Here is a 22,758-nt window from a genome sequence, read left to right on the forward strand (position 1 = left end):
GCAACTTCTATGAAGGTTTTTTATGTAAAGTTATACTTCATTATTTGTTTGTTTTCTCTCAGATAACAAAATATTGAACAATCAAGATGCCATTGAAAAGGCTGTGAGCAGAGGCCAGTGCCTGTACAAGATATCAAGTTACACCAGCTACCCCATGCATGATTTTTACAGGTAAAGCAGGTGTACATCCACCTGAAAAGGCCTCTGTTTGCAGGGTTCTGTGTTTGCTCATGGTGTTTTGTTGGTTTACACAGGTGTCACACCTGTAACACGACAGACCGCAACGCCATTTGTGTGAACTGCATTAAGAAGTGTCATCAAGGACATGATGTGGAGTTCATCAGACATGATAGGTGAGCATCACCATCAGTGTTTCTGTTCATGAGTCAAATGTGAAAACTTTGCTTGTTAGGGGTGTAGTGTTTCATCTAAACAATTCTATTCACGTCATAACTTGTGGTCGACAATACGATCCATACTCAATATTGGTTCATTTTGAACGATCCGATTCGACTCTCTGACTTAAAATCAACCCAGGACGTCTTTATCCCAAACATCAACTAGTCTGAGATTAATACCTGGTACTGAACAGTACTGGTGAAGTTTTCCAGATTCTTTGTATTTCTTGAAAGACAATCAATTGTGAATTAAATATTCAAACAAATAAGTAAACTTTTTTTTTCAAATGCATTCATATTCATACTTTCATTAAGTTTAGCCCACTGTTTTTTCCACATCAAAATAATACAATTGGAGCTTTCTACCTGACAGCATGGCCATGTTTTTGTAAATTTCAGTGTTTCCACACAGATTGTAATGGTGGCAGGATTCCGCTGTGATGCACTTGGTCCTTTTTTACTCTGTAGTGAATAAACCATATACAAGATTGAATAAGAATTTATTTCATTTTGAAACTATTTTATTACAGTATTATTCAATGCGATTAACAATTTGCCTCAGACAGGTCAATCTGGTTGGGTTTTAGGAATAGAAATCAGTTCATTTATTAAATTGATTAATTGTTACACCTCTTTTTTTGAGATAACAAATTTCTTTAGTTATATTTTTTCCAGTTAGACTTGATGTTTGTTCTTCTCTGAGCAATCATGACCACAGTCTGCTGTTTTGGACATATTTTGGATGTAACATTTTTGCACGTATACTGTACATGTTATTTGGCACTAGCCTTGAAGTCTCTGTCAACATTTCAGAGAAGAAATAATTAAAATGTCCTTGTAATTTTTTTTTTTTTTTTTTTTTTAAAGAAAAATCTTAACTTCTCAGAAAAAAGGTTCATCTAGACCAGTGGTCCACAACCTATTATGCATTATTATTATCGTGTGGGAACGACTCACAATAAATCCATATTTGGAGTAAAGACTCCTCTTTTCCGTCTGTTAAATGCAGCTTTCCTTTATTTTGAAGTCTAAGGCTCTTTTTCTGTTTCCTCTTTCCAAACACATTTATTTTTTGTCAACTTTGCTTGCTTGTGGGTTTCAGTTTAGCAGTGATGTGTGTCAAGAACGAGTGGAGAAAATCCAATAGTTCTCCCAAAATAAAACTGTGTTCAGAATTAGATTATAAATAAAACAGAAAATGTTATATATATTTTTTTGCGTACCAATTGTTCCATGAACTGGTGCCCAGAGGTTGGGGACCACTGATCTAACATATTTTTTAAGTTAAGGCGTTTGGCGGCTTTCTTAAGTCTTCTCCTGTTTGAACTTGTTCTCTTTATGTTTAACTGAATAGATTTGTTGTTTCCCTCCAGATTCTTCTGTGACTGCGGTGCAGGAACGCTCTCAAATCCGTGCACGTTAGCTGGAGAACCAACGCACGACACAGACACACTGTATGACTCCGCTCCCCCCATAGAGTCCAATACATTACAACACAACTGAGCTCCCTTTGCTCCAACGCAGTGAAGGACGAGACACTTTTGAGTCGTGCAATGGAGGAAACTAAAATTCACTTTGACAGAGCACAGAGTGACAAAAAAAATATCTGGAATATGCTTATGAGGAAAAGGAGACGCAAAAGAGAAGAAAAAAAAAAAGTATTGATACTGAATTATTCCCCTGTCCTTGTTTTGGGGAATAAAAAAACAACAGAGCAGGAAACTTGGGGTGCAGGTGTTTTAAAGAACCACCTGACACTAAAGATGCTCATCGTTGAAGAAACGCAAGAACAAGATACTGCAGCCATGTACAGGTCCATGGAGGACACACTCGGAAGAAGAAGCTCAGCTGTTCTGGTGAAAGGCCCTAAAACTACAATGCTTCCATCAGAGGGCAACAGAAACGACCTAGCACTTCAGCGTTTTGTTTTTGTTTTTTGTTTCTCCTCCAGACAAATGTTGAGATTTGATTTTAATGCTTTTTGTGTAGTTTTGTATTCTCACGCAAAATCTTAATGTACTTGAATGTCATTATTTTAAGAAATGTGTTTTTCTTTTTGGTTATTCCTCAGAATTGCTGTAATTATACTCGTGTCGCAGTATCTAACTTCTTTCTGTGAAAGAGATCAGAGAAAAAGAGGAAAACACTAAACTTCTCCAGCAACGTTGATTCAAATTTGCAATTCTACAAAGAAAAAGATGAAATGTGCTCTTAGAAGACTTTAAACACTGACTTTAAAGCTTAAAAGCAAACCCTAGATTTCATTTTCTGAGAATACAGTCACATTTAAAGACTAATTGCTTAATTTTGTGAGTTTAATATCAAGATTCCATCCATACGGTAAAAGATTGATCTAAATCTTTCTGGGATGCAGTCTTGTAAAAGCACATTTCCTCTTCCTGGTTTTCCACTTCCTGCCAACGTTGCTGGAGAACTCACAGCTTTTACTCTACTGAAGCTGAGACAAGTGTCTATATACAGCGCTTTATTGTTTCATCGTCCCCCCCATCCATGTGTACTGGTGATTGTGGGTTCTCATTCAGACTGAAATGTATGCATGTATCATAACATCTAGACTTAATATATTGTGAAGTATTCAATAACCGTTATGTAGGCAATAGTGTGAATTAAAAGGGTTTAATTTCCTAGATGAAACATTGTCATTTTTTTTAAATAAACTTTATTAGATCAAAACAGTAGTGTTGTTTTTTTTTTTTGTTTTTTCCAATTGCTCAGAACAAAGCAGATGCAAACTATAAGGTGTGGATCAGCTGAGTGACAGCAAGTAAACGGGTGCGGTCCAGTGTAGGATCTTCAGCAAACTGGCATAGCTTCCTGGAAGAGAACGTCAGGAGAAATATTAAATACCACACCAGCAGCAGGAGGTGAAGACAAAAGAGTGTAACGCACTTGAACAATCGGAGGCTGACGGTGCTCTTCTCAAATTCTCGGGCCTTCTTGTGTCCAGACTGGATGACTTCCTCGGGGAGGTTGGCGAGTCGAGCGGCGTTGAACCCGTAACTTTTTGGACATGCGCCACCGATGAACTTGTAGAGGAAAGTGATGGTCTCTTGACTTGGATCCTCGCATTCGTTTTCCACCATGCATGCCTGGAAAAAAAAATAAAACAAAGCGGGTGCAAACAGTTAAACTGGTACGTCAACACTGTGTGATGGTTTAGAGGAGGCAGGAGGACTGAGGAAGCGGCACGTTGTGGGGCGCCACAAGGAAAGCAGCTGTGTTCCAGGTGAAAGCACAAACCGTCAAATTCTCTCCTGACTTCAGCTCTCACCCACTTTCTTCATCTTTTGTCATTTTAGTTATGAAAGCAGGTTAAAAAGCAGCTTTTTTAATTGATTTTACTGATAATTTTAGGAAATAAAGAGTGTTCAAAGTACCAAACATTTAATGAACCCATCAGTTTATGTTCCTCTTTCAAATAAAGTGTATTATACATTTGAGTACTTTATTTTATTCAATACTTTGATTTTATTTTAAATTATTCTGAATATAACATGGAAAGCTCTTTGGTTACGCAGCACCAAATGATTTAAAACTTTACACAAGATGTACATGTTAAAGAAAAAGCTGCATTTTTTAAGGTTTCTAACACTGTAACTAGAGTCTGAGGATAAACTATAAGGACTGTATATAAGAACTGGAGCGAGTGCCTGTGACATCACCCATAGAAAATGACTTGATCCGGCTCTAATGAACTTAAGTCGATTCAGTCGCCATTTATTATGATATGGACGTCGCCATGTTGGAGCCAAATGTCGCCAGTATGCAGAGATCGCTCTGTGTCTACATTTCTTTGGCAACCACTCTGGCCAATCAGAAGCAAAATTGTTTTAAGTCCACACCCACCACTTGAAAGGAGGTTACATGAAATCTGTCGACTATTTTAAACGTGGGGGCCAGTAGGCTTCATCTACTTTTATTGAGGCATCTGGTTGGCCATTATTAAATAACTTGCACTAATGAAAAAATATGAAAAAATTAGGATTATCGGATACTTCCTCTTTGAAATCCCAGGAGGGAGGAGTCACTCAGTCCAGTTCTCATATACAGTCAACGTTAAGGAGGTTCTTGATTCCATCCTTAGATGCAGCTTAGCTCAACTCTTTCAATGTCCAAACTATTTTGAGAGGAATGTCTTTAGTGGACACTCAAGTGTTTAAGAACATGTCCTTACGCGCAGAGAAAAGCCTCTTCCTCTGTTCAGCAGCACGTATCTGTCAAACTGTACCTTTGTAACTGAAGAAACGAAAGCATTAAAACTGCAGAGCTACGAAAAACAAGTTTTAATTGTCACCATTGCTTTAACCCCTTTACACCATAGCTTTACTTTACGTTATTAATGTGTTGGATATCTGTGCAAAGGGGTGTCCAAATCAAGGCCTGGAGGGCAAGAATACAAAGTTCTTTGACCAAGGTCCTTACTGGGCAATCACACCTGATCCAGTTAATCGACAACAAGTAAACCAGAATTTCTGGAAAACCAACAAGAGGCTGGCCCTCAAGATCTGGATTTGGACACCGCTGGTGTAGAAGGTCAAAGATTGATGGCATATCAAAGAGCTTGTGTTATTCGAGCGTTGTGGGTGATATCTCCAGTATCAAAGAGTTAAAATACAGATGTGAATTAGTCAATATAAGGTTTAATCTCCCAGCTCCTGTTTCATTGTCGTGAACCTCACAACATTCAGTCGTGGTCCTTACCATGTGTCCTAAACGCACAGCGGCGTTCTTAGAGTAATCCTCCACCAGCGAGTGGTAATGGGTAGAGAAGAGCGTGCGACAGCAGATCTTCTCAGCCAGCTCCTTCACCACAGCGCTGGCGATGGCTGTGCCGTCGTATGTGGCAGTGCCCCTCCCTGCAACATTTCACAGCAAAATGAAAGTGTTATTAAAGCTGCACACCAGGGAATGTGTGAAGATCAATGGTATGCAGAAATAGCAGGCTCGTCTTCAAAATCCTGAGATGTGGAAACAACAATTTTCTGGATTTAGTTTGATCTGTTATTACATTCTCTAGGTTCAGGTTAAATGGCACTGAATACATCAGAAAATTCCCATTGCAGATTAAGTCACCAGCTTGTGTAAAATGTCACTGTTATTAGGAGGATTTCCTTCTGACCAATGCGACAAATCACTATGAAGTATAAACTGGGCCTTCAGATTAAAGGTTACCTAATTCATCGAGGAGCACCAGTGAGTGTTTGGTGGCATGATGGAGGATGCTGGCCGTCTCGCTGAGCTCCACAAAGAAGGTACTCTCTCCTGCAGACGCAACAAAAGCAAACCTTTAGTCCATGGGAAGCTGCTTAGATCAATGCATGAAAAAGCAAAGGATTCTGGGTTTTTGATTGTACCAGCCATGATACGATCTGAAGCTCCCAGCCGGGTGAAGATCCGGTCAACCGGTGTGAACCGGAAGCTCTCGGCAGGAACGTAGCATCCCAGCTGGGCTAAAATGACCACAAGACCACACTAGAAAAACAGAAGCAGGTTAGTCCATTATGGAACCTACAGATTCTTAAAAACATTAATCCATCCAGACTCCGCCTACCTGTCGCATTAGAGTAGACTTCCCGCCCATATTTGGTCCGGTGACGAGCACACAGGAAGCACAGCCATTCTCCTCCAAACCTTCACCGTTTTCGGAGCAACCGATGAAGATGTCATTGGGGATGAAATCGTCGCCAAAGAAGGTTTTGGTGACGCAGGGGTGACGCGATCCAACAAGGTTGATGAAGGGGACAGCCTGGTCGCCATCCTCTGGGAGCTCCACCTCAGGCCTCGTCATGGGGCCGTCTCCACCCTGACTGTAGCGCATCAAGGCCAGTAAAACATCTGGAGAAAACAGACAGAAACAACTTTTTATATGTCTTAAAAATGTTAAAAGTCCACTTTAAGCTGTTTTGCAATATTTATGAAAAGTAAATCCTAAGAAGTGAAGAAGTCGTCCTCACCCAGCACGGCCATACACTCCACACTGGTCTTCCAGTCTTGATAGTTCTTGTCAAAGTTGTAGAACAGTCTCCTCATGCAGTCTTTCAGAGCGGCATCTCTCTTCTCCTCCTGTCCTTGCAGCTGGGAGAAAAGCCGCTCCGTTTCCTTCGTCACATAGCGCTTGCAGCCTTTCTTTGTCGACTTCACCTCGTACTCATCTGGAATGTTCCTCTCCGAGACGCTGTCGGGAACCTCCATCTGGAAGCGGTTTTTCCCAGTTCCCCAGAAGGCCATGCTTTTACAGCCCAGTCTTTTCTTCTGCCTCTCCAGGTAATCGTTCAGCTCCCGCTCACAGCTCTTGATCCCGGTCAGGGCCTGGTCAAACTCCGGGTCAAAGCCGGTTTTTGGGGTGATGACGCCGGTGGAACGAGCCTTCTGGTGGTCAAAAGCCGTGTCCCAGCGCTTCAGTTCAACTGAGAGATCCGGAAAGAGTCCGTCCTCTTCTGTTTTCAAACTGACAACCTGACGCAGCAACTTGGATCCAAACTTGGCAGAAACTTGAGCGAAGGCGGAGACGATTTCCTGCATTGTTTTGAAACCTTCCAGCGCCGACAGGAAGTCTGCAATCTTGCGTTTGCTGTAGGTGACCTCCTCGTAGAGAACGGCTCTGCTGTCGGGGTGGTCCTTGCCCTTCAGGGGAGTGCCGATGCTGTGGATCTTACTCAGAAGACGCTCTAGATCCGGAAGCTTCTTCAGCAGCTCAGAAGCCTCGGATGCTTGAGCTTGAGCTTCCATGAGGTCCTCCAGAGCGTCCAGCCTGTCCTTGATGGCGGTGGGATTGCACAGGGGAGCGCAGAGCCACTGCTTCAGAAGCCTCTTGCCGAATGGGGTGGAGCAGGTGTCCAGGCGCTCCAGCAGGGTTCCCTCGGTTCCCCCAGATCCATTCTGAAAAATCTCCAAGTTTGCTAGAGTTACTCCGTCGAGTACCATACGCAAACGAGTCTGGGCAAAGAAGCTGGAGGGTCCGGCAGCTTTGGCCAGCTCAACATCAACAGGAACATATTCTTCAAAGTTGGCCATGGAGAGCAGCTCTTTATCCACCAGACACTTCTTCAGGTAGAAGATGCACCCACCCAGAGCAGACAGCGCCAGCTCATACCCCTCTTTAGGAGACAAACACAGAGAGTCGCTCTCAGAAGTCATCTTCTTCAGAAGAGCTGGGAGAAAGCTGCTCCCGGTCTGCGGCTCCTCTCCAGCCGACTCCTTAAAATAATCCTCCTCTGAGAGAGTTTTCAGTGTCTTCTGAGCGTCCCAAAACTGGCTCCCGCCCTGAAGCCCCTCCTGCAGAGCCGAGGACAGGGACGCCTTGAGAATTTTGCGCGTCTCCACTGACGGGTTTCCCTTTTCGAATAACACCTCGGCGGGGGCAAAGTGTGCGATCAGCGTGCGCAGACGTGAGCAGTGACGGTCGTCTGGAAACTGACCGACGTGGAAATAACCCACAGAGGTGTCCACAAAGCAGACGCCGTAGGTGCGGCAGCGGCCAGAGCTCTCCTCTTCTGCCTTTTCTTTTAAACTCAGGAGGAACTTGCTCTGGCTCTCAGAAGGAGCTCCATCCAACACGCTGTAGGTTTGGGTTCCTCGCGTGATGATCCGGCACACTTCCCGCCTCACCACGCGGTCAAACTTGGAGGGTTTGGCCATGACCTTGCAGCGCGCTTCCATCATTTCTGGAGTCTCTGTCTGCTCCACCCGAGCGACCTTATAACCTTTGTGGACCAAAACGTCGGAGAAGCGGCCAAAGCCGATCTCTGGAAAGCCGGAGTGTGCCCAGGTGCCCTTCATGAACGTCAGTCCCATCTCATTGACTCCGACCACAGCATCCATGTGGTAGAGCTCATAAAACTTCCCAACCTTGTAGAAGATAACTGTGTCAAACATCTCAGACTTCAGCTGCCACCAGCGGCGCATCCCAGGAGTGTTTCTGTTGAGGAAGTCTTCTGGCACGTACAGGCTGGTGGGGTCGTAGTCCTCATCCGTTTGTCGTCGCCGTTTCCCGTCTTTCTTCTTGCCTTCCTGCAGCCACTCAAGCTTTTCGTGATCCCAAACGGTTGCAGCTCCTGCGGAAGCCGATCCGTTGGCCTGACTCTCGAAGCTGTCAGGAGCAGAGAACGCCGTCAGACGAGACTTTGTGTCCGCGGCGATTGCTGCCGGGGCGCGTTTGGGAGTGGCCGTAAAGGTGGCGGGAGCTTTCGCTTTTGAACTCGTCGATTTCTCAGCAGGACGTTTGCGTTTCACAGGCTTGACAGGGCTTTCTACTTCTGACTCCTGAGTACTTTCCTCCTCTTCTTCAGTGCTCGCTGCCCCTTCTTCCTCCTCCTCTTCTTCACTGCTAGAAGCAGCATGCTTCTCCGGTTTGAACTCTTCATCGGATTCATCGCTGTCAGAAGCTACTATGATGCGACGCCGCTTGGATTTGATTCCCTTTTCTACTGAACTGCGAGAGGAGCGGCGACTAACTTTCGATGGGTTGGTTTTGTCGTTTTTCTTTTCATCCTCGTCACTGAGTTCTTCATCAGTCAGTGTTGGCTGGTCGAGCTAAAAAAGAGAAAACATTCAAATGATTTGAAATGTTGGAATTAGAAGTTGTAGATTTTGAATGGGATTAGCGTGGAAAGCTCAAACATTTTTTTTACTGGAATATTATAAAAATCTTTGGGTCAAGCTGAGTATATGATGTAACATACAATATTGACATATTAGGAATGTGGGCATGGTTAACAAAAAACCTCAGTTTCCAAGGAAATCAAAAAATTTACTTTTGCCGATTTTTCTTAAAATTACATAAAGCTGTTGACAAAAATAAAATTTTTGCTATGGAGATACAACCTACAGAAAAATCACCATTTTTAAAAAAATAACTTGATGAATTTGTCATGAAGCAATGGTTAAGCAGTTGCTTAGCCAGCGACAGCGGGTCATACAAATTTTATCTTCACAACGGAAAAAAGTTCACCTCCATGTCCTCCTCTTCCTCCTCATCAGATGGATCCATGCAGAGAGGCATCTTCACTCTTTCTTCTGGGCTCTCAAACAAAACCCCATCAGCGAGCTTCATGGCCTGGCGGATGACAGGTTTGCTACTGAAGAAGACCCCTCCGGGTTTGACATCGCTGCAGTCAGAGCCTGAACATCAACATAACTGTCAAACTAAAGCTTTGGTTATAAAAGTTTCTTTTTATGACAATATTAGAAGTGAAGGTGTCTAACCTTGGTACTCCCGGATGTATTTGGTGCTGACCCATCCTCTGGTGGGGGGCTCATCGAAGAAATGAACATGTACCCGCTGGTCCCGACCACGCCCCCTCAAAAGCTGCCCAGTCAGGGGTTGGGGTATTACCATACACGGCCACCAGGGGTGCCCTTCCAATTTGGCCCAAACTAGGGCACCAGCTTTGAATGAAAATGAGCTGCTAAAGGACATAAAAAAAAAGACAGGCATGAAAATACAAACTCAATAACACTCTTTACAAAACACACTGTTCTATTATTGCTATGCGAGATAGCATTAAATAACATAACTTAACAGTCATGATATATATAGAACTAATGCAAATAAAAAGGTAAAAACCTCATTCAGAAAAAGGAATATGAAATCATCCCAGCCAAAAATAACTTTTTAAAGTCAAATTAACAGTCTCCTAGATTTAAGTAAAATAAATGATATCAATTGATAAAAGAGTTTCACTCTTAGGTTAAACAATTTAATAAATAAAAGTTTATTCTGGGAAAACATTAACAGAATTTATATTGCATTGAATTAGAAAGAAAAAGTATAAACCACAAACATGCCAATAAAGTTGACATATTTTTTAAATGTATATATCTGTTTTATTTACCTTCTGTTCAATGCATAGCACGAGCATTTATGTGCTTGCTAAATACATGGGCACGTGCGACTGAAGGCGAGTATCCGTTGGACAAATGATCACAATAGCGTCAATGAATTAACATATCATGATTATAACAACAAATATGTGCCTTTAAAGTATATAGAAGTAAAATACCTAATTAAAAAACGCATAAGATAAATCTTAACTCTGCAGGATTGTGCTAGCGCGTCAAGCCGTTCCAGCAATTACACTGATCCAATACCTGTCTTCGACGGTCGGAGTTTTGCTCCCGAACAGTTTTTTTATCCCTCCACTCGCAGACTTTGAGTTACTTTTCCGTTTCACTTTTCCAGCGTTAGCTAGCTGCTGTTGCTGGGTTTCATTAGCTTCCTCCTTCGGAGAGGAGTTAGACTTTTTCACTGCAGAAGGCAAGTCGGCCTCGGCTGGAGAGGAGCTTGGTTTCGGCTTGGAGACCAGCGGCGGAGACTTGGTGAAAAAGCTGAAAATGGAGCTCTGCTTTGACATGTCTTCGCGTTTTTCGGAAAGCTAGTTCAGAGAGTTATGAGACTTCAGCCTCCAAACATCGTCTGGCCTCCAGCAGACACAGCGCGCTACAAAATCTGGTTCGCGGGAACCGTGCTACGACATTTTCAGGGCGTGGCCACAAACTTCGTCCAATGGCAAACGCGGCATCCTAGCTGACGGAAATCACGTGGCCTAAACATAGCCTTTTCTTTTGGCGCCCTGAGTTAACTTTTCCTTTTTTCACCCCTCAAAACTTTATTACAATAAAGCACAGCTTTAACACAGCTAAAAAACCCGGGGCAAGATTCACCAGATTTGTACCCCTTTGGAAAAAGCTGCTTCCTACTATGAGCTAGCATCGAGTCACAACAGTGAACTCCTTATGCTAAAACATTCAAGAATGCCCGTTCTTGAAAGTGCATCACATGCCCGTTGTGTACGTAGTACATAATTAAAAACTCAAGTTTAGATTTGCCTGTAGTTTTCCTGTAGACTGAGTTGGATTTTCTGTGTCTCCTTAGCAAAAAGTAGTCTATTTAAGTGTACCAAAAGTATACTATATAGTGAGGCAGTTTACTTGGTGTTTACTTTTTAGATCCTATTGCAAAGTTAAAATATTCCAATTTCGCCTGAAGAAGTATTCAAATACTTCTACACTACATGCACATGGTCTATAGCAGGGGTGGGCAAACATTTTGACTCGTGGGCCACAAAGGATTCTAAAATATAACAATAGTGCCAGACCAGGAGCAGATCCATTTCATGTTTTGGTCATTTCACCAAGAGATAAAAAGAATAACATGGAATCTTGACAAAAACATGAAAATGAATGGATATGCTTTAAAACAGAACAGTTTGGAGATTTTATTTCAAACCTTGGCTTTTGTACTCATTTTAGGGCCAATTGCACCAATGGGTGGAAAAGTGCAAATGCTGCATTCATGTAGTGTTAGAAAGATCATACAAATGACCTTCTGACTCGGGAAACACATGAGAAAATCAACAAACCACATAAATGCAGAATAACTTTCTGCACCTAAACAAAGATGCATGTATTTATGTTGCGCCATCTATGGGTAAATACCAGAATTAAAGGGAGAATTTAACATTTCTGATGATCATCAATAAAATGTATTCTGATCAGTGTTGGCCGTAGTAGGTGTATAGTATGCTTGCTTTACTTGTATAAAAAAAAAAAGTCAAATTTACCACTTTTTGTGCAAAGAATCCTTAGGAGTTTCTGTTGAAATTCTTAATAACTAATGATTCACAGAATCAGGCTGACTACAACAATAACGTTAAATCAAAACATAAATGAAAATATTTGCGACTGTACAGTATGCTAATGCTAGTTCCAAAAGTGTAATAAAAATGTATACACAACCTGAAATATCGCTTTTTTGGTATGACAGCATACAGGAAAATTATAAATGAAAAAAAAGACTAAAAATGGTTATAAAATAAGGTACTTTTGAGGCAGAAGTCTTAAAAAAGAAGAGAATGACTGGGCGCTGTGCTCCTTTGGTAGAAAACTGAATCCTCAGTCTGTGCTGGACAGCAGGAGAGCATCGTGGCCCTTCAGAGTCCTACTGTAAAAGTAGCTCTTGTTTTATCCTTTCTGGTTGTTTGTTTGTCTGTCTGCTCCGTGACTAAGTATCTTAATTGCAAATTTATTCATTTTTCTTTTGAAAAACGGGACAATAAAAATAATAATAATAATTATTATTATTATTATTTTTATTATTATTAGTTGTAGTAGTAGTAGTAGTAGTAGTAGTGTTAGTATTATTACTATATATTGCTATTAATCAACTCTTGCTTGCAAATATCAGATTTTGACAGTAATCTAATATCATGTAAGATAGACCAAATTCAATTCTATTCTATTTTGACTGTTTATATAGTTTTAAACCCCCTTTTAACCACCACAACTCATTAAAATTGGTCAGTACAGCTCAAAGAAGCATCTAAAAAAACTGCAGGTCTTGTTCTAATCTATGCAGTAAGGCATCTCTACCACTAGAGTATACTGTTATACAATATTTGAGAACAGCTCAACATAGTAATGCAGTTGTTATATAGCAATTATGGAAAGACAATCACATTTCTGCAGCAATTTAATAAAAACTGCAATCTCATTTTTAGTGGTAAAAAAACATCCTTAAACTTGTATAAATAAATAAATCTAATTTAAGAGAAAGTAAATACTCGTTTTGTTTTACTTAGTATTATGTAATTGATTTTGCTGCATCGCCTAATCAACCTGAACAAAGTAGGACTTTAGCTGTTAATAGATATCTTCATTGCCCCTCTGCAAAAACGTAGATTTATTAAGTTTCATCTTTGATTTTAATCCAAACATGATGGAATAAAATATCTATATCTTTTAGTTCATTTTGGTACATGTGCATTTGCTGCATCATCTGCATGTGCTCTTCTTAAAGTGTAAGTAAACACAGCTATAAGCTCCAGAATAGAAGGGTGTCCTTACATATTCAAAACAGCCAAGCATCCGCCCACATGTGACTTTTTGGCATATTATGTGTGGGTGATAGAGAGCATCTAATTAAGATGGAACCTTAACCAGCAGTTCTTATGCTTCAGTCCAGTGAGACCATGTTTAACAGGCCAGGATCCAGCAAGCGCTGGTTAAACAGAAGCAGATCATTACTTTAAATGTTTATCAGTTATGACAAATAAAGATGCACTTTCAGCTGGATAAATACAGTTAAATATGTTTGAAGTGATGCATAATTAGAAACTGTTAGTCTAAGAAAAAAATATATAATTTACTTTTAGCTTCACATAATGAGGAACTAATTGCCATGTTGGACTATCTCCTAAAGTAAAAAAAAAAGCAATTTATTTTCACATTTTACTTATAAAAAAATTTTTGCATTATTGTGATAAACAGCATCCAAACATTATAGGCGAAATAGGAAATTCCACTGTTGTTTGTTTTCTGTCAATGTGATTGCTTTAAAATTAAGTATGCTTTCTATTTTAGCTTTATTTTTTTATTTCTAAATTCTGCTTTGGTTTATTTATAGATGCTTTAGCTAAAGCAGGTTGAAACTTCTTTGAATAAATGGATGAAGGAATGTGATATGCTATCTATTAAGATCTTTTGCTTCATTCTGAATGTACAAAATGCAGTTTATGAAAAGAGTTTGATGGTACCTGTGCATTAGAGGGCCACCACAATGGACGTCTGCCAGGTTTGCTTTACTTTGCCATTAATATGGGGACTTTGAAACTTCTTTGCGGTTTAAATCAATTCAAACTTAAAGCCCTTTTTGTACAGATACAACACACAGTGCTATACATAATAGAGCATTTTCATCCTAAAAAGCAAAAACAAAAACCTTTAAGCACACAAAGACAAAAAAAAAACATTTACCATAAGCGTGCCATATGGCACAAATATCTACTGTATTAGCAGGACTCTAACACACATGCACTGGTTGGATTTGATAAGTAGTTCATTACTGAAACACCATTTTTTGCATTGGACATACATATTTATTTTGGCTCTAAGGTGGTTCAAAATTCACAAGGAATATGCTAAGTTTTATAAAGTACCTAATGTAAACACGCACAATTGTAAAATCTAAAGAGTTTAGTATTTTTCCCGGTAAATGCCTTGTGATGTCGTGGCTGTGACAGACCCAACAGGAGACAGGTTTGGTGGCATAAACTGATTTTAATAAATGAACTCAAACATGACAAAACTGTGACAAAACAAAAACTGACAAGTGTGACCTGCTCCAGACTAACAGAAAGCCATGGACTTAAACACTGATGGATAACAGAAAACGGTGATAATTGAAAGCAGAAATCAGGTGCGCTCATGCAAAAAGGGAAAGCACGACAAAGCATGTCCTGAATTCAAATCCCTTATTTAAAAAAGGCTTAAAGACCCACTTCAATAAAACTAGTGTTTTCAACATGTTCTTGTGATTTCTTTTCTAATGATGGAGGACATATAATAAGTAAATTAAGCAAAAACTTGAATTTATGAATATCTATTTATTCAAATTGTCGTAGATCAGGAGCAGAAGAAAAATGCTGTTTGAAAGAGAGCTCATTTGTGGTGTAGAAAATATGATAGGCTCCCTGCTCCGCTCCATTCTGATGCATTCTCAGACAAATAGATCCATGCACTTCTTCTGACTCTGAACTGTACGGCTCCAATATTGCTCACCAATTTTGTTGCACCCGTATTGTCAGGTTGAGGGGCTGAAAGGTGATGGGAAGAGGGGGTGGGACTGCTCTACTCACAACTTAATTTCTAATGAAATACTGCAGAAACTATGCGCTTGAAATAACACCTTTTTTATTATTATTTGGGCTAAAAACAACATAATCATAATTAGAAGACCAGTAGCAATGCTTTGAAAATAGTTTAAAAGATAATTTGAATAGGACTTTAAGAGTGAAAGTCTAGAAAGCTAAACTAAAAGAGGCACCAGTTCTATCAGTCTTTGAATTATCCTGACTTAAAGAAGAGCAAATGTTAATCCACGCATAAAGAACTGAAGCAAAGTTCTAGACACAAAGCTGACTAATGAAACAGTCCTCAGACAGTCATTTGTTTCTCACCATTTTTCTTTTTTTTTGCACCTGCTCTGTCCACAGAGTGTGTTTGCTCAGCATAGATGGCTGACATGGACAGTTTCTGTGGGGACAGTAAAATTGCGCTTTAAACTGCCAAGTTCCCCATCACCTCTCACAATACACTGACAGCAACACGCTCCAGACTCCACCACCAATAAAGAAGTCTTACTCCAAGCACAGTTCCTTCTGGATGATGGGCATTTTTGCAGGCGGACTCTCCTGAATTATGTCTAGTGTTTTCTAAAAAGAGACGAAGAGAGAAGTCTCCGGTTCAGCTTTGAATCGCTATAAAACACTCATCTTCTTTGCTTTTGGTTGACGTTGCCATCACAGGATTTTAAATGGCTGCAGGCAAAACTGATGTGCAAAAAACACAGGCGGGCTCATCTGCCTAAATCACACATTGAGCTTCAAAGGAAAACATCATCCTGTCCTAAACCGTTCAGAGCTGCAGATTAAATGCAGCAAGCTGGGATTGGTCACATGCTTGAATGCAAAAAGTGTCAAATATTTTATTCCAAATGGCAAGAAAGAGTGTGAGCAGCAAAGTGAACCTGTTTCTTAAGTGCAATTTTCATTTTTCACATAAATATCAAGTACGTAAAGGCATAAATTGCATTTTTGTGCTTCATTTTCTGGGATAATTTAACTTTAAGTCCTTTTTGTGCAAAAATAGAAGAGTAACTGTGTGTACATCTTGAGTTTTATGTGTGACATGGGCTCCTCTGACTCCTCAAAAATGCGTTCAAAAGTAGGACATATTTTGGAATAAATGGTAAATAAAATATCCTTTTAAGGACTAAGCAGGCAAGAGAAAAAGCTAAAACAATTTAGAACCTTCGATTAAATGAAATCATAATTTTAAAAATTATATAATTAATATGAAAATCATGTTGGAGTTTGAAGCCAGGCCCAAATCAGAATAAATACCCTTAAAAAAGGAACCTAATAAGAATCTTTTTCCCTTTCTTGAAGCGTTTTCAATCTCAATTTTAAATGTTGGCACCACATCCCTGAATAACTTCAACTTCTTTTTAGTACTGATCGATTTTGACCCTTTTTTCTCTTTTTCTTGTGTATCTTAACTCCTTACAACCATTCTATGGAGAGCCAGCTCGACGGGGCTCCTTGAGGATAATGAGAAGTGCTCATGAAAAGCGAGTAATTCCCGAAGCAGTGTTCAGGCTGCAGGAGAAAACAACATGAAATAAAGCGCCCCCCACCTGCCCCTCTGCTTTATCCAGATTTTTCCTTTTCATCTTTCCCAAGACAAAGAAAAAAACAGACTTTCTGAGCACAGGGTTTTATAGTTTTACTAATTCTGCAAACGATTGATGTGTTTGACCAATAAGTAATTGCATCTGGTCTTTACGGAAACACCTTGAATTCATAAGATTGATCTAAATACGGATTCAGCTGCTTCTGAGGCTGTGGGGGCCCAGTAAATGATGGCAAAGTGATGGTAGAGTCAGCAGATTTTACATCAGCTGCAGCATCTTTTTGTATATAGAGCTGCATTAAATATGCGAGTGAGATGGGGAAGCCAGGGAAATAAGCAGAGATGTCTTTTTTTTTCTTTTTTTATGTTGAGTGATGCAGTTTAAACATTTTACACCTTCCAAATGATGCTATTTCTGGATGCAAGATTGGCATGAGCTCATTTTGAACTATGAACAAGTAAATCCAAATGTTATTGAGCTTGTCGATTATCTGTAGGATCTCTGTGGACAGGCAGCAATTTTGTGTGCGCCGCAAAATGATTTGCAATTCAAAAGCTAATAAACCACTTCCATTTTTAGAAGTTTTTTTCTTCCCCAAAGTGAGGAAAATTTGTCTTTGCTTTATGAGTCAGAAAAGCAGACAGCACAAGCTCTACTGTTTCCTTTTCTCACTTTTCAGCAAATACAAAAACACTGATTGTTTTTCTGACTGCTTTCTTTATAAATGGAAAACAAAAGAAAAAAATGTGTGGCACACAGGACCCCTTCCTACCCCCTCACTGGCTGAGCAGCTGATTAGGGTCCTCCCTTCCCCTATCTGTCCCTGCCACAAATAGAGTTTTTCATCTATTTGCTGTTTTCTGTTGGTTATATCTCCATAGCAACCATTTTATGTTTTGGTCGCCTGGGGGTGATGAACAGATCTATGTAATTTTTAGAAGTTTTGGCAAAAGTAAATGTTTGGATTTCCTTAGCAACAGAGGTTTTTTGTTAACCCCGCCCACATTCCTAATATGTTCATTTTGCATTTTTTAGCGTTTTGTTCAGTTTGAGCTAAGGATTCAAGTATTACATTTTCACAATATTCTCGTGAAAAATGTGTGAGTAATAAGAAAATGCTAGTTTTGAGAGCTCGCCACTGTTCAAAATCTACAACTTCGAAATGCAACATTTTTTTTGCCAACAATCTCTTATGATGCTTGCTCGAATAACTAAAAGGCAGCAAATCAACATCCTTCTGAGTACTAAAATTGACTGAAGATGGAAGCCCCATCATGAGGTCAAAGGTCAACAAAAGTTCGTGGACTTAAATTTGTGGCATAGTTTTGTGAAGATTTTCAAACAAAAGCACTTTTTTCTGTTTTGTGCAAAAATGTGAATATCAGCAAATTTCACACTTTGTCAAAAAAAATGGCCGCCAAGTCTGGGTTTGTGGCCATCCCATAATAATTTAAAACTTCATTTGGATATCCCTGATATGTATGATTTGTTTTGTTAGAGGATTTTGGTCATTTTAAGAGACTTAGGCTTTATTTATTTTGATTTTGTGAGGGAGGATGTTCACTATGTCAAAAATTCATTTTCTGAGTTTGTGGTGGGGGCATCATTTTAGCTCAAAGGCACAACAAAAAAGGAGGAATTGTGAAAAGTAAAAATACATTTTTTTTCTATTTCAGACAATTTACCTTAAAATCTAAAGCTAAAATAACAGCTGGTGTTCATGTCACCTTTTTCATTAACATTATTTTTAATAAACTGTGCAATATTTTTGTCTACAATCCCAAGAGGAGCCCAGACACAAACTTTTAAACGTACAATCTTTATGAGGCAGATCAGAAAAAACTGCACTAAAGCTGTAAAAACGCTCCAGTTTTTGAATGAAATATGCAAAACTATGTTGTTGCACACAAAAACAGGTAAAAACATCAAACATTGGATCTTATTTCAAAGGGCAACATCCAGTTCAAACCAATTTATTACTATTTTTTTTACAATTTGAGCTCTAATATTGAGTTAATTCCAGCCAGCTTTCAACAGTTTCCCCTTTCAATTATTCATATCTCTCTCAGGGGTAATCATCTATTTGGGTGTTGCTTTAGTTTACGTCTTTGACCCAAAAAGCCAACTGGTTGGAGAAAATACTGAAGAGGATTTTCTGCTCTCAGTATAATTTTTTGTTCACTTTAATCAGATTATTTTAAAAAGAAAAAAAGCTGAAATAGATTTAATATCTCCACGCCTGAGCCGCTGAGCTCTCGTCTTGCCCTCAGTTTGATTAGCGTTTGCCTCTTCTTTATCTGAACTGAACTCTGGCTTCTCGCTCTTACCGGACGGACAATGAAGAAGTCCTGCAGTTAGTAAACATGAATCTGTTCTAATCACATTTCATTAGCTGAACTCTCCATGTATGTGTGTTATCTGTTCCCCCTCCCTTATCTCCACCTGTGGGGTTATTGAAAAAGGTTATGGGGTAATTGTCATTTGGACTGCCCCACTCCCCAGAATATAAATGAGCTATTTCATGCTGACTTTTAACATTTTAACATCGGTGATGTCGTCAGCCACACCTGAAAAACACACGCTCTTTGACATACCATAACTCTTGTATTGTTTAAGTGATCATCAGGAGATTTATAAACTTGTCGTATATGCAACACACTATTATGTGGGACCAACGTGAATTTCCATAATTTTTTTGGGTGGTCACACATAAATGTGTTTGAAGAACATCTTTTTTTTCACACTACCTTTAATGCATGTGTGCTCATGACCTCCTCAACCACCATGTCCTGCAAAGTGTCTTAGAAGTCCAGATGTACGACGAGATTACAAGGAATTCTTCATACAATCAAATGTGTCATGGCAAGATGTTAAAGACCCACTCTAATGAAAATTGTGTTTTTTACATGTTTTATTGGCATTTTTCTGTTGATGGAGGACATGCACTATATTACCAAAAGTCTTGGCTCACCTGACTTAACTCACAGTGCTATCCCATTCTCATAGAGTTCAATATGATGTCGATCCCCCTTTTGTAGCCATTACAGCTTCAACTCTTCTGGACAGGCTGTCCACAAGGTTGAGAAGTGTTTTTATAGGAATTTTGGACCATTTGGAACAAAAGTGCATTGGTCAGGTCACTCACTGATGTTGGTGGGGAAGGCCTGGCTCTCAGTCTCCGCTCCCAGGTGTTCTATGGGGTTCAAGTCAGGACTCTGAACAGGTCAGTGAAGTTCATCCACACCAGGCTCGGACATTCATGTCTTTATGGACCTTGCTTTGTGCATGTGCACGAGCATGGAATTGTCCAAAATGTTTTGGTGCTAAGGAGCCAATCCCAACTCCTAAAAAACTAGCCCACACCATCATTCCTCCTCCACCAAATTTCACACTCAGTCCGAAATCTGTTGTTCTAATATTGTTCTATTGTTCAATCTATTGTCATGTTTAAAGTTTAAATGTTTAAGTTTCTGTCTCTTGCATTTTACACCACCAACTGCTGACATATTTGCCTATTCAAACCTGTTAAAATGGAAATACTGCTTTAAAAAAGTGTCCCCATTCTTCCTTAAAACATAAGTTTGGCAGCTAGACTGAAGCTTTTTTTTTCCTTTGTGGGCTTCTGTGCTGTTGTAATACAGCAGAACAGGATTTCATGTTGTCAGTGACACCGGAGCTCCTGGGGGCATGCAAACACTTCCACTAATCCAGTTTGGTGTCAGGGCTGAGGAGCACTGATATTCCCTTTTCTTTTGCATACAGAGGCTTCTCCTCATTCTTACAGGAGTTCCATAAAAGCTGGAAATTTCCTGTTAGGCAAGATACATCTTTTGAAACACAAGTGAAAGTAATACTTTTGTGATGTTATGGATTTATGTTGCTGTCATTTATCGTTTTCCTTGCTATAAATTGTTTTCTTTTTTATTTGTTTTGAAAAAATAAGGAAAGAATGTTAGGAAATTTGGTGATAAGCTACGTTTGTGCAACAGTGACATTCACTCACTGAAAGAAGCACATTTGATGCAATATACTGATGATAAAAGACAGCAGGTGAACTCTTATGTTCACTTTTGTCAAAACAAGACAAAATAATGTTTTAGCTTTGTAAAATGAAAAAAAACAAAACACAAGAACTTAGTCTTTTCTGGTCTTAAAAATCAAAATAATGAACAAAAAACCTTGGATGAAAAAAGGCCGCAGTGCAGAATACAGTGGGAGCATTGCCTAAAGAGTGGCAGAGTCTCAGCACTGCAGTGCAAGACACGATTGTGACAGCAGCAGAAACCCAGAGGAGCTGCTACAGCCCACTGCTGGAGCTCTAACTGCAATCCCATCTCCCAGTGGGATAATCTTGCTGTTCACACAGAGAGCAGAGAGGCTTGTTTATTCGCTTGGTAAGCTGGAAAACCTGGAAAAAATACACAGCAGCTTTTATTTTTAAACCATAATTGCCTAAATCATGCGATAATTGGAGGTGCCGCGGCCACTAAAATTACATTAAAAAAAATCTATTATCAAAGTAAACAAAAGTCTGGTTTATGTGTTTGCATAAGGAGATGGAAAATTGCTGTCAATGTATTGGGTGGATCTGCTTTAGCAAGAAAATCTAGAAGGCATCTGAGGAGACGTTTGCAGCTGAACGCAGACTTGACGGCATGTTGTCCACATGGACTCCTGCTAACCCCCTGTGCAGCGAGATAATGTATGCTGTTTTTCTGCATAATTTGCAGAAATCAGACTCATCTCAATAATGAATGCAATTACAGGTTCTCCTTTCTGCCTTACATCCTGATTGACCCATTACTAAAGAGGCAAGCTGTTTCTTTCAGAGAGCCATTTCAGTTCTGCTGCAACAAGACTCAAGGGCATTCTGTTGATACAGATACATTCTGATCGATTTATTAATTCAATCAAAAACTGGAATTTCTGCTGGAGGACAAATACGTTTTCATTCGTTTGTGCTTCTATTATGTGGAAATCAAAGCTTTCGGTGACCTTTTTGGACTTTTGACTCTCAAACCGTCTTTGATGAAGGCTAAGTGGTGAAAAAACATTTTATTTTAGTGTTCAGTCCAAGATATTCATTTATTTTTAAGGGTATTTATTGAGATTAATTTAATGTGAATGCTTTTAAAAAAATGTTAAAAACTAAATTAAATTAGCTGAAGTCCCAAAAACTTTTCTACAAAAAAAAAAAAAAAAAATTCTGGCTACTCCCTGGTACCCAGAGAGTATATGGTGCTCACCAGATAGTAACTGGTGAGCACCATGTAGTAACCAGAAATTTTTTTATTTTTTTATTTCAATGTTATTTTTTTTTTATTTGATGTCCCTTAAAGTCAAGGCCCAGATCTGGCCCTCTACGTAATTCTATCCGGCCCTCCTGATGATTTTATTTTATTGTTATTAATGGTCCAATGTTATCATATGCTTATTTCTAACTTGTATAATTTTGACACAATATATTTTTATAGAGAGTAAAATATTGATTTATTTTGGAATAATATTCCTTCCTGTTTTTATTAATAGTAATGTTATAAAAGGAATGTTTATAAAGTTTTGAAAATGTAGTTTTAGTGTGTTCAATAAATGTTTATCCTGTTCAGCCCGCGACCTAAGGTATGTTTCGGATTTTGGCCCCCTTTTCAATTGAGTTTGACACCCCTGCTTTAGGGACTAACATACTCATAAGAGGATTTTACTTTCTAAAAAAAAAAAAAAAACTAAACTTTCATCAAAGTTTGTCTTTGAGCAATGTTGGTCATAAAAAAGAATAGTAAAACTTTTAAATTGTTCCAAGTTTTTTTTTTTTTTACCAATCATAAAATGGTATAAAGGGATTTTATTGGGGACAGTTTTATGTCTTGAATTTATTAATGAAAATGAAAAGAAGTAGAATAAAAAGGATGAAAAACCAAGAGGTCGCCAAGTTACAAAAGATTAAAAATTCTAGAGGTTGCCAGGTTATGAAGCACAATAATAACTATGTTTTAACAAAGACGTTGGGCATAAATATTTGTTTGTTTGCTCCAAACACAGAAAGTCAACACTTTTGGGTTTCCTTTATCGGATTGGGGCCCAATCAAGGACACTTAAGTCAGTAAATATCCGTGTTTAATGGAAGGTCCATTTGTCTCATATAGGTTTTAT

The 22,758-nt window shown here is 39.3% G+C and overlaps 2 protein-coding genes across 5 annotated transcripts in view; one reads left to right on the top strand and one right to left on the bottom strand.

Moving 5' to 3' along the window:
- The window catches only part of fbxo11a (F-box protein 11a), a 12,952-nt gene extending 9,906 nt beyond the window's left edge, over positions 1-3,046 (top strand). For all 3 annotated transcript variants that reach the window (XM_024296657.2, XM_024296658.2, XM_024296659.2), the window contains exons 20-22: positions 63-171; positions 255-353; positions 1,772-3,046. In XM_024296657.2, coding sequence (XP_024152425.1) covers positions 63-171; positions 255-353; positions 1,772-1,901 — 338 coding nt within the window. In that variant the 3' untranslated portion in view covers positions 1,902-3,046. The remainder of the gene's footprint in view (positions 1-62; positions 172-254; positions 354-1,771) is intronic.
- msh6 (mutS homolog 6 (E. coli)) lies at positions 3,022-10,898 on the bottom strand. Of its 2 annotated transcripts, none has more exons than XM_024296656.2 (10): positions 10,509-10,898; positions 9,624-9,823; positions 9,370-9,539; positions 6,374-8,951; positions 5,971-6,254; positions 5,774-5,891; positions 5,592-5,681; positions 5,121-5,275; positions 3,309-3,508; positions 3,022-3,233 (listed from the first exon to the last, which is right to left on the bottom strand). In XM_024296656.2, exons 1-10 carry the CDS (start codon positions 10,769-10,771, stop codon positions 3,152-3,154), a joined length of 4,140 nt encoding a protein of 1,379 aa, XP_024152424.1. In that variant the 5' UTR covers positions 10,772-10,898; the 3' UTR covers positions 3,022-3,151. The 2 variants fall into 2 exon arrangements, with proteins under 2 accessions (XP_024152424.1, XP_024152423.1); XM_024296655.2 differs by having other exon boundaries at positions 9,624-9,826; positions 10,509-10,897.
- Positions 10,899-22,758: the final 11,860 nt, after the last annotated feature.

This window comes from Oryzias melastigma, linkage group LG15 (assembly GCF_002922805.2).
Source record: "Oryzias melastigma strain HK-1 linkage group LG15, ASM292280v2, whole genome shotgun sequence".
Lineage (NCBI taxonomy): Eukaryota > Metazoa > Chordata > Actinopteri > Beloniformes > Adrianichthyidae > Oryzias > Oryzias melastigma.

Coding starts and splice junctions, on each gene's coding strand:
- msh6 (XM_024296655.2), bottom strand. CDS start 10,771: ATGTCAAAGCAGAGCTCCATTTTCAGCTTTTTCACCAAGTCTCCGCCG. Junction 5,892..5,970: donor AGTCTACTCTAATGCGACAG/GTAGGCGGAGTC, acceptor CTGTTTTTCTAG/TGTGGTCTTGTGGTCATTTT. Junction 5,276..5,591: donor GGTGCTCCTCGATGAATTAG/GTAACCTTTAAT, acceptor GAAATGTTGCAG/GGAGGGGCACTGCCACATAC.